The sequence below is a fragment of the Electrona antarctica genome (assembly GCF_951216825.1).
Source record: "Electrona antarctica genome assembly, chromosome: 5".
Taxonomy (NCBI): Eukaryota; Metazoa; Chordata; class Actinopteri; order Myctophiformes; family Myctophidae; genus Electrona; species Electrona antarctica.
This window is the reverse complement of record NC_136810.1, coordinates 19,554,558-19,567,059: the sequence shown is the minus strand read 5'-3', so window position 1 is coordinate 19,567,059 and position 12,502 is coordinate 19,554,558. Positions and strand designations below refer to the sequence as shown.

The window sequence follows — 12,502 nt, the reverse complement described above, 5'->3', positions numbered from 1 at the left end:
GGGATTAAATTAATTTCGCTCCTATGCCACCAAAATGTGGAACGCCCTACCAACAGTCATAAAGACTGAATCCCTTGACTCTTTCAAAACTGCTCTCAAAGGGCACCTACGGAGGGCTGCAATTCGAAACTGGCCCCCGTAAAATCTGAATCCCCCACCCACCCCTGTTTCCCCTCACTGTATATATTTCTTTTCCCTTTTCCCTATGATGATTTATTTTTGACTATATAGTTGTGTATATTCGTACGTCTCTAAATGTTTTGATGAATTGAAAATGGTGGGCCCTATTGTAAACAAGTGTAATGCTTTATGGTGTCGTCCACTCACTGTTAACAGTTTTTGTATTGAGTTGTACTTGAAATGTACTGTAATTCTGCAAACTGTTAATAAATCAATCAATCAATTAATCAAAAATGGACTTATGCACCTCCACCACCACTGAAACAGTTCATAGATCGAAGGGACAGTGGTGACAGAGCAACAAGGGCAACTACCAGAGGGGACTGTGATGTACCAAACAGACGTAGTGTGTTTGGTAAAACAGTCTTCTCTGTTAGAGCCTCCCATCACTGGAACAGTCTCCCCACAGAAGTAAGAGACCTCCAAAAATTCAACCTGAAGAGGTGGCAAAAAACAAATCAAATCTGTAAGCACAAGTAATTATCAGCACTCACTGGTGTCATTTCTCACTCTCTCATTGTATTGTATTGTATTGTATTGTATTGTATTGTATTGTATTGTATTGTATTGTATGGATAGTTTTATCATAATTTTTAAGAGCCTGCTCAGGGACTATACAGAAGATGTACTGTAAATTAGCGTATAGCTAACTCTGACGTGTTGATTAATGAGCATTGTCCCTTAAATATTCATATAGAGTAAATGTAACCACATAAAAAAGTATTATAAGTGCTGGTCATTATATTAAGCTCAGCAGAACAGCACACAATAAGTACCGCAACTTAAGTCGGTTATAAAGTTTCTTTGTTACTATAATTGCTATGCCAAGTGTCTTATGAGTGTATTTTAATGCAATTATAAATGTGATTATAATGCATTATAGACCCAACCTTTATGTAAAGTATACTGTAGTTATAATGTAGCAGCGCAACACATTTATGTGCTGCCACTGTTGTACCCTACTGGCTCACCTGCCAGTGAGGAGCCCCCACCGAGAGGACGTATACTGTTGTACCCTACTGGCTCACCTGCCAGTGAGGAGCCCCCACCGAGAGGACGTATACTGTTGTACCCTACTGGCTCACCTGCCAGTGAGGAGCCCCCACCGAGAGGACGTATACTGTTGTACCCTACTGGCTCACCTGCCAGTGAGGAGCCCCCACCGAGAGGACGTATACTGTTGTACCCTACTGGCTCACCTGCCAGTGAGGAGCCCCCACTGAGAGGACGTATACTACTGTACCCTACTGGCTCACCTGCCAGAGGAGCCCCCACCGATAGGACGTATACTGTTGTACCCTACTGGCTCACCTGCCAGTGAGGAGCCCCCACCGAGAGCACGTATACTGTTGTACCCTACTGGCTCACCTGCCAGTGAGGAGCCCCCACCGAGAGGACGTATACTGTTGTACCCTACTGCCTCACCTGCCAGTGAGGAGCCCCCACCGAGAGGACGTATACTGTTGTACCCTACTGCCTCACCTGCCAGTGAGGATCCCCCACCGAGAGGACTATACTGTTGTACCCTACTGCCTCACCTGCCAGTGAGGAGCCCCCACCGAGAGGACGTATACCCTACTGGCTCACCTGCCAGTGAGGAGCCCCCACCGGGAGGGAGTATACTGTTGTACCCTACAGGCTCACCTGCCAGTGAGGAGCCCCCACCGGGAGGGCGTTAGACGAACATCTTGTATGGGGATATAATATTTTCAGATGGCGGGGGTCCGTGGACAAATACGGTACATAATCTTCTTTTTATAGATATACAGTAGCTTTACAGGAAACGGGGAGAGACTTGAACTCGAGATTCGAACCCGTGACACACTGTCATGCTGGATTACCAGCCAATGTGGCTGGACCGCTAAGCCGGCCCAGACCCCAAATACATAATCATTGATCTAAATATATGTTATTGCGACCGCAACTATGAAATCATGCATTTCCCGTCAGTCAGTCAGTCAGTCAGTCAAGTCAGTCAGTTGTTTGGGTGGTCACCCTCGTGACATCACGTGACATCATCAGGGATGGAGATTAGAATATTAAGCCCCTATATGGGAATGCCCATACGGTATATGGAGATCCTGTCACCGCGTCTTACTGGTATAAATGCATGTTAAGTATACGTTTGAGATAAACTGGTGTAATGACATCTCAGAACAGTCATTCCAAGCAGATAACATATTTAACAACATTCTGTATCGACATGAAGTAAACAACTTAACAAGGGAAACAAACCACAATCAGTACATTTTGATATGAGAGAGAAAGAGAAAGAGAAAAAGAGAGAGAGGGGGGGGGGGGGGGGGGAGACAGGGAGAGGGAGAAGGAGCGATAGGGTGCTATCAGGACTGACGCCATTGACGACTGATGTTTCAAAGGGAAATTTTGTGGAACCAACACACACAAACACAGAACAACAACCTCTCTACGACCTACATGCTTATCTCAACACACACAGACATCACTGTTTGGATTGTTCTCTCTCATCAACGCACGCACGCGCACACTCGCACAAACATGCACGCACGCACGCACGCACGCACGCACGCACGCACGCACGCATGCACAAACCATACAAGGCAACACATTAGGAACAGGGGTACAGTTGCTCAAGGACACGACGACACACATCCAGGAGGAGCTGGAGATAAAACCAGGAACCTAGAGCTTGTGACTCCAAGCTCTACCTCCTGATCCACTATAACTATCCTCTCTCTCTCTCTCGAATAACTATTAGTTATAAGTAGTTAATAGATCATTCATAAACTGTTAGATAATGAAAATGGCATGTTTTCGTAGAATGACTCAAATTAGTTTTTCACACTAAATATAGCCGATCTACAAGCCTCATTTGTTTGCGACAATAGGTCGCAGATTACTATGAAAACCTGCAAAGTCAGGTCGTCAGTCCATTGTCAGTCAGTCAGTTCGTCATGCCACCATATATGGCCGCCAGTCCGTCACGCCCTGTATAGCCATACATGGAGAAAACTGGATCATCACCTAGATCTGCATATATGGAGCCGGCCAGCAACTCTACATCTGACCTCAAACCTCAAACCCTTAGATCTCCATATATGGAGCTGACCTTCTCTGACATTCCATATGTTGATTCCTTCCCCACCCGTCCTTCCTCTTCGATGTTTCCATTTTGACAAATACCTGTCCATTCAAACTCTAGACGGGCCCGCCCCAAAGTTATTAGCGGTAGCTGGCGAAAACTAGAGTTCTCAACAGGCCCGACAATTAAGGGCCCTGAGCCCTAACTGGGCTGGCCCGAGGCTCCACCTGGCCTTACAAATTAGCACACATTGTTCGCCCTACCCGGCCCGAAAACGTCAAAAATAAAATAAAATAAGTCCATATGGGCATTCCCAGACCTGTAGTTGCAGTGCGACCTAAGGGCGAGGTCGCTTCTCGCCCTCAGGGCGTCTTTGGTATTGTATTGCATGTATTATATGTATTACTGCTTAATTGAGTACCAATTAATCATGGTTGCTTTTGTTTACAATTCAAACCATGTGAGGAGTGGACATGGCCCCAACGGACCGAGCTGCCCCGGGGGCAGAAAAATGTATTTTCTGAAATAGGCTACCTATGTTGTATCAGTGGTGCTCAATATTTCATGTCAAGGACCCCAAAAAAGTATTTGGCCACCGATCCCCATCTGAAAATATGTTATTCCAGGAACCCCTCAGAAGCAAAGATTTTAGTTAAAAACGTTCGCTCTGAAAGAATATATATTCAAAGTTTTGAGGCACATTCTCATGATTTTTCTAAAATAGCAGACCTAAGCTCATAGTTAAAGTTTAAAATGATGCTTAAAACACCAAAAGGGGTTCCCGCCCAAAATGTGTTATAATATAGCTTACAACGTGGCACATCATCATTTATCCACATTTACCCACTGTACTAGTTTATTTGAGGCGTAACATTGTTCTTCTCTTCTCTCTATTGTTCTCTTGTGAGGGAGGAAGTAGGAATAAACCAAAATAAAAGAGGAAGAGACCGGCACAAGAATGAGAGAAAGAGCTCACTTCTCTTCAGTGTGGACCATATAAATATAATATACCTGGCTGCAAGAAGAATTAACTCATGAGGGTAAAGTTGTAGCCAATTTAATGTTATTTACTAAGGTGTTCTGAATTTACCCACTGAGGAATAGTCGTCTTGTAGACGGACAAAGTGGTTAAAAATCATTGTGATTTTTGTAACCCATTTTTCACCCGGTGCCAATTCCCTAAAATGTAATCTTTCCTCTGCCGACCCGGGGAGAGCCCCGAACTCATGCTTCTTTCAATGCATGAATAGAAGGAACACATTTTATCAACTTGTAGAATAATCTTGTTGTCCTAAAATGATGACATTACACACACCTGCTGTTCATTCGTGTTTTAATTTTGTTTCAGGTAATTCTATTAAATGATCAATGGAAACATACAGTAGTGTCAATCCTGAGAAAATATTTATTAGTAAAATACAAAACAAGAACAAATAAAAAAGTAAAAGGCTCATTTCTTTAAGAAGCACAGCTCTACACTGAGCCCTACTGACTCATATAAAATGTCACATTTGGTCGATAGATACAAAACTATAAAAGTTGTATTTGGAGCCTTTTTAAAAAGCAGGTTTGAGGACATTGACATTGTGTTCATGTGAGAGGCGCTCCGATCCGTTCACCATCCATTTAAATCGGACCATTTTCACTCAAATTAACCGATCAGGAGAAACCAATCTTTATAATGACTAAGCTGTACAAAAGTCAAACCGCACGCACGCACGCACGCACGCACGCACGCACGCACGCACGCACGCACGCACGCACGCACGCACGCACGCACGCACGCACGCACGCACACACACACACACACACACACACACACACACACACACACACACACACACACACACACACACACACACACACACACACACACACACACACACACACACACACACACACACACACACACACACACACACACACACACACACACACACACACACACACACACACACACACACACACACACACACACACACACACACACAATTTTTGGAATGAATAGAATTTGACCCTTCCAAGAAATGTGTTCAATTAATCAAAAGATCGGTATCAGTATCTGAATTGGTCGATCATGATGACAATCAGGATGGGACAGGAGATCCTCTAGTTTGTGTGTGGAATGTTGAAGTCTCACTTTACAGAGTTTACAGTCGTTGCTGTCAGGCACAAACCTATCTTCACATTGAAGGTTTAAATTAACATGAAGATTAACGTGTTCCAGGTATTACAAGGTGAGCAATTGACAGAAACGAGTCTTTTTTTAAAGAGTTCCTTTAAGTTTAAAGCACTGGTTATCAACCTATTCAGGCTGCGAACCCCAAAAATAAATCAACCACAACCTGACCTCCGAAAGTAATCATATTTTAACTGGGGACCCCCGAAAATAATCCTATTTGAACTGGGGACCACCCAACACGACAAGCACATGGAATTGTAGGAGTTGAGGCATTACATTTATTTTGACTCTGTTCCACAGATTTATATTGTGAAAATAGCAGATATAATAATAATATTCACAATATTCTCAGGTAATATTTGACAATTTGGCCAATGTTTGACAATTATTTATAGTGTAGCTTGTTGATTTATTTTTATTTATGTTCTTTGATTCTTGAATTTTGAAATACTCTGTATTCACTTACTGTTCACTGGTTTTTAAGCAAATAATCTGGGGAGCGAGGCATTGTGAGCATGTAGATCACAATATTTATGTGTGGAACCGAGTCAAACAAAATGTAATGCGCAGTGATGCAAATACCGGTCGCCTGCATCCTGCAGACTCACAAAATTGAGAAAGGACGCAAACATGTCACCCTCCGGGGGTCCTGGGATGCAATACTGTACTCGGACCGTACTGTACTCCAACGTTGCTGAAGTAGGGGACTCAAAATGTCACTGGGACCCAGATCTAACATCCCTGGGGCGCGGGAACCCATTACTTTGAAAACCTATTTACATCACTGAATGCGTCAACTCAGGTTTGAGAACCACTGCTGTAAAGCACGCATGAAAAAAATAATAAAAGCACTTTCGCACACGATCTTCAAAATTACTAAAATTACCATATTAAAACATGTAAAATCAGAAAAGGCACCGCATGATGCAGAAGATCACCGATACTCCTCAGCTGCGTTAGGGACACAGATGTAACATTATCAAATCTACTGGATGGATCAATTAATTGTTGTCATCGTTGAACAGATCACAGACGTGCAGGTCTGTTTTGTAGACACTCAGAGCGGGATACAGTGCCTCGCTGAAGCCGTGCTTAAAGCAATGCAGCAGCACCAGAGCACCCCCCGGTGTCACACTGTAGAATGACAACACTCCCTCCTCAAAGTCCAGGAACACGCCCACCGTCTGCAGCGTGTCTGCGGCCACGCCCACACTGGTGACCATCTTGTCGTGACACGCCTCCACCTGAACCAATCAACAAGGTTGCATTTGTCACACAGGGACAACGGCCAAAAATTCAACTAATCTCACACAAGGTGTATCCACACAGTCGAGTCACAAAGATGCTTCTTGCCGCGAGCGGCAGGAGTCTCTTCTTGGTTTTTAGCAAGGAAGCTTTGAGAAGGAAAGGAAATGGTCACGTGACTGGGCTGCGCCATGACACTTTCATGGCTATGAGCTTGTAGATCTGCTATTTTTTCAATAGCTAAAGCATAACTTAATGCTTAAAACAACAAAAGGGGTTCCCGCCTACAATGGGTTAAGCAATAGAACATGATTTCGATTGCTAGTTTGCCCCATTTTGAACGTATTCTAAAATCTCATAATAATGACAGCCTTACTCCATGTCACCCACCTTGCCTCTCTCTCTCTGCTCAGGCACCATGTCAGTCACCAATAGTGTTGTTTTTGGCAGCAAATTTAGATTGTAGTTTTAGTCGTAGTCTTGAACTTGAATAGTTTTAATTTAGTTTTTAGTCACATTTTAGTCACCCGGAATGTTTTAGTGTTAGTCTAGTTTTAGTCGACTAAATATCATAAGATTTTAGTCGACTAAATCTACAGTTGGACAAAATGTATTTTGGCGTCGTAATGACTTTTTTTCACTTGCTGAAAATAGCTGATCTACAAGCCCTCAACGCGGCGCAGCGAGACGCGTTGTAAGCTTGTAGATCGGCTATTTTCAGCATGCAACCAATTGTAAAATGACTTATAGTGGATCTCTTGTCCACTAGTCCCTTCCTAACATTTTAGTCTAGATTTTATTTGTTGACGAAATTGTCAGTATATTTAGTTCATCATAGCTTAGTTTTTATTTAGTTTCCATTTAGTTTTCGTCAGTGAAAAAAAGTAGTCGACGAGCATTTTTCGTCTTAGTTTTAGTCGAGGAAATCATCCCTGCATGTCACCCACCTTGCCTCTCTCTCTGCTCAGGCACCATGAAAACGTGTTGAAACCCAAACGGCATCCGTCCTTCTGACCTTTACGTCCCATCTGAGCCTCACACAGCCCCACCTAGTGGTGGAATAAATACGTAATACAACAACATAAAAATACTATTTTACAAAGTATAAAAAGGCATGTAAACAAAGTTTAGCATTGGCCTCAACATATGCTTACCATAACAATGTAAAGGAACAAATATATTGTCTTTTTTTTTGCTTTTCACCCCTTTTTCTCCCGAATGAAACTTGTCGCTGCTTTTGTGTCCTACTGACTCACCTGCCAGTGGGGAGTCTTCACCGTGAGGACGCAGAGCCTTCCTCCTCCCGCCCAACACTCCCTGCTGACAGGTGCTCCCCAGTCCGTAGGGGTACGTACAGTGAGGCCTCATTCACACGTATCAAACTAATGTTCTGTTCTCTGTCGGTGATTAATGGCTGCCACAATGCAATTCCAATGGGAGTCACATGGTTTGACAAATGTTTGGTCAAGCCATGTGACTCCCATTGGAATTGCATTGTGGCAGCCATTAACCCATTTAGACCCGACAAGAAAGTCTTCTAAATCCTGACAGTTTTCTGAAATACCTATGTTTCTATATCAGTGGTAATATTTCATGTCAAGGACCCCAAGAATTATATGTAATTGGCCACCGACCCCCATCTGAAAATATGTTGTTCCGGTGACCCCCTGGAAGCAAAGATTTGAGTTAAAAACGTTCGCTCTGAAAGAATATATATTCAAAGATTTGTAGCGCGGCACTTGGTGTCGCGCTATGAGCGTGTGGATCTGCTATTTTTCAATAGCTAAAGTATAACGTAATGCTTAATCACAGAACATTTGTTTGATACGTGTGAATGAGGCCTGACAAATCCCGGGTGCATTAGTGTCATTAGTTAGACACCCTATATTCAAACACTAACCTGAACCTAACCGCAAATGGACGCAATGCATGTCGGGAGCAAAGGGTGATTTGCACATGTCAGACTTTTGGTATGTCAGATAAACGTCTGCACCCCCAAATTAGTTATGGATCTACATCCAATATCTAGTGACACCTTTTAAATTCTTTTTTTATGCTGTTCATAATATATTCTCTATAATATAGTCTTTCTTTTCAACCCGTGCCCCCTCTTTATGTGCTGTATTTTTAACCTTATTGTATTGCCTGTGGGACCATCTGAATTTCCCCTCTGGGATCAATAAAGTATCTATCTATCTATCTATCTATCTATCTATCTATCTATCCATCCATCTAAATACCACCCTCCCCGACTGGCTTCCCACCCCCGAACACGGGCACAATTGAAGCTCAATTGAATTGTGTCCATGGAGACGTTCGACAAAGCTGGACGCACCATTGTGGATTCGAACCCACAACCTCAGTGGTTTTAGGCAGACACTTTATCACTGCGCCACCTGAGCGTGATAATAAATAATCTAAATCTAGAGAGTAACTTGCAACTGTGTTTTTTCAAATAACAGTAGTGGAGTAAAAAGTACATGGTCGTTTCGAGGAAGCAAAATCTGATTGGTTGAAACAGCCCGTCTAGCCGTGCTTCAAACCAGCATCATGGAACACCCAATTAAAACAAATATGTCAGCCGTGTTGTTCTCCCTGAGCGCAGCAGACTCGGTGGCTAGGCTAGCTAGTTTCTGTTCTCCCAGAGCGCAGCACTCGGTGGCTAGGCTAGCTAGTTTTTTGGGACATTTGTGGTCGTAGTGGCTTCATCTGTCATTAAAAAAATATGTTTTTTTTGGCGACTATCTTAGTAACTGTAGAAAAGAGTCATCCTAGTTCTCAACAGCAACCCTCCCCCTGGCCTACTCATGGATTGGATCCACCCATTTCCTGCTGTCACTCCCTACCAATCCCTAATCACACCTGTGCTCACTCACACCTCAATCAGTGGCCTGCTATATTTACTGCTTGAGTGCCTGTCCCTACAGTTATTGTTTGGCAGCAGCAGCAGCATGAGCCCTACCTTGGAACCTCTCTGTCCTGGTCTGGAGTCTCAGAATCAGACCATTATGCGCCAATGAAGTGAGTTCAGTTCATGCTTTGTATGCTGTATTTATTGGTTATTGTGATATTAGATCTCAGCTGTTTGCCTTGAAACTTTATGGAGAAGATGGTGTGTAATGCGCAGTGCACATTATTTTACTTGTTTAGTATTCATGGAAATGCAGTACTTAACCTATAGAGAGTTAATTGAAACGTTGTTTGTATTGTTATAAGTTTGCTTGGTACTCTTTAATGTAGTGGTAGCTACCCACCCACACCTTGAGTACCAAGTTTGCATTAGGCCTAATTGTCTATATAAATGTGATGTATATAATGTTGACTTGTAATTATGTTTCTCTGTCTTTTATAGTAAAAAAACCATAACGTGAAGCCTCACCAACTCCTTGCTCATAACCCAAATGCTCATGTGTGCAACGGAACAATAAAGGCTTTGATGGAACTCTTTGTATGCATTCTTGCCGATGCACCATGGTGATGTTAAATATCCTTTGAACCTAGAACTCTTATCTATTTAATAGTTGTATAATCGCAATATTACACTCGAGGGTGTGCGTTACTGTCATTAAGACACGCCTGCGTTGCTGCAAGAACGACCCAAAGGCGAGTTCTGTAAGCAGCGCAGAAGTAATCTCATGTAATATTGCTTAAATATCGGCCTCTGAGCTTTTTTGGAGTAAAAGTCTACAATATTGAAAAAGGTACATACTAGTAAAGTAAAAGAAAAGCACTTTAAAAGGTGACACTTAAGTAACAGTACTTAAAGTAAATAGCATAACTTTCAACCACAGTCCTACCTTCCAGCGGCCCTCGTCTGAAGACACCCGCACCTCCCAGTAGCAGCGGCCTCCCGTCACTGGCGAAGAGGCCAGGATCTGGGGGAAGGAGCTGAATCGAGCCCCCTGCTCCGGATAGGCCTGCTGGAGCTCAGTGTGCGTCACTGTCCTGTTGTCTGCCGACAGCAGCAGTTTGGGGTGAGCTGTGTCCACGTCTAGGACAGGAACTGTCCCATCTGGAGGACACACACACAAATGCACATACGAGTGTGCGCACTTCTTCAGATGAGTCTGCAGTTCCAACTGCAATGGGGAGTTCGTTCCACAGTTTGGGAGCCAGAAGGGCATAAGGGAGAAGAGGGACTCTATTATTATGATAATTCTAATTATCAAAACAGATAGATGCTACTCACACAGCAGCCTGTAGGGGTCTCTGTCGGGCAGAGAAATTACCACGTTGTCCAGTCTCTTCTCAGTCCATTTCTGCAGGCAGGTGAGACGAGCTGTGTCCACTTCTGGAGCCTGAGAGACACTGTCCACCCCACTGTCCACCATGTCACTGAGTCAATAGAGACATACACAGACACTGAGAGACTGTCCACCCCACTGTCCACCATGTCACTGAGTCAATAGAGACATACACAGACACTGAGACACTGTCCACCCCACTGTCCACCATGTCACTGAGTCAATAGAGACATACACAGACACTGAGAGACTGTCCACCCCACTGTCCACCATGTCACTGAGTCAATAGAGACATACACAGACACTGAGAGACTGTCCACCCCACTGTCCACCATGTCACTGAGTCAATAGAGACATACACAGACACTGAGAGACTGTCCACCCCACTGTCCACCATGTCACTGAGTCAATAGAGACATACACAGACACTGAGAGACTGTCCACCCCACTGTCCACCATGTCACTGAGTCAATAGAGACATACACAGACACTGAGAGACTGTCCACCATGTCACTGAGTCAATAGAGACATACACAGACACTGAAAGACTGTCCATGTCACTGTCCATGTCACTGAGTCAATAGAGACATACACAGACACTGAGAGACTGTCCACCCTACTGTCCACCATGTTTTGGTAGTAGTTTGAGGGCGTTTTTTAAAATACTGCAGTGGCAAGTTGGCAACACTATAAATGGCTGCCACTCGGGAACGCTCGGCTCTGCTCGGCCTCCGAAGGGATGAATGCTGTCCCAATTCACATGCAGCCGCAGAACGCGTGCCCTGCCTGCCCTCTGCAGGGTAGTGCCCTCACCCACCCTACCTGCCCTCCACAGGGTAGTGCCCTCACCCACCCTACCTGCCCTCCACAGGGTAGTGCCCTCACCCACCCTACTAGTCCCTACCTGCCCTCTGCAGGGTAGTGCCCTCACCCACCCTACTAGTCCCTACCTGCCCTCTGCAGGGTAGTGCCCTCACCCACCCTACTAGTCCCTACCTGCCCTCTGCAGGGTAGTGCCCTCATCCCCCCTACCTGCCGTCCACAGGGTAGTGCCCTCACCCACCCTACTAGTCCCTACCTGCCCTCTGCAGGGTAGTGCCCTCACCCACCCTACTAGTCCCTACCTGCCCTCTGCAGGGTAGTGCCCTCACCCACCCTACTAGTCCCTACCTGCCCTCTGCAGGGTAGTGCCCTCACCCACCCTACTAGTCCCTACCTGCCCTCTGCAGGGTAGTGCCCTCACCCACCCTACTAGTCCCGCACCTTGAAGGGTGAACCCTCTGAATTAGGACACAGTAACCAAGTCTATAGAGACAGTCATACACACACTGAGACACTGTCCACCATGTCACTGTCCAGTGTCCACCATGTCTAGAGACACACATACACTTCAGAGAAACAGATTCTATCCTCGGGTGTAAAAGAGAGCGCTGTGGCTGAAATGATAATCCCACTGGTTTATTTACACACATACTGTACAGATTTGTACAGATGTTTGGAACGATAATTAAATGGAATTGAAAATAGAAGTGACTTACATTTGGGCCACCTTGCTGTATTCCTGTGATCAGACAGAAGAAGAAGAAATGT

At 44.5% G+C, this 12,502-nt stretch overlaps 1 protein-coding gene across 2 annotated transcripts in view; it reads right to left on the bottom strand.

The window, feature by feature from the left end:
• Positions 1–12,502, bottom strand: part of LOC306923424 (tripartite motif-containing protein 14) — a 493,176-nt gene that overhangs the window by 465,369 nt on the left and 15,305 nt on the right. The window contains exons 8-12 of one of the 2 annotated variants that reach the window (XR_013790063.1): positions 12,451–12,473; positions 10,858–11,003; positions 10,466–10,680; positions 7,616–7,717; positions 5,168–6,667 (exon numbers count right to left, since the gene is read on the bottom strand). Coding sequence is in view for 1 of the 2 variants with exons in the window: in XM_079501510.1 (XP_079357636.1) it covers positions 6,425–6,667; positions 7,616–7,717; positions 10,466–10,680; positions 10,858–11,003; positions 12,451–12,473 (729 nt within the window). In the remaining variant the exon portion in view is untranslated. Of the gene's footprint in view, positions 1–4,557; positions 6,668–7,615; positions 7,718–10,465; positions 10,681–10,857; positions 11,004–12,450; positions 12,474–12,502 lie in introns of those variants that run through there. The other variant, XM_079501510.1, reaches the window with a different exon arrangement.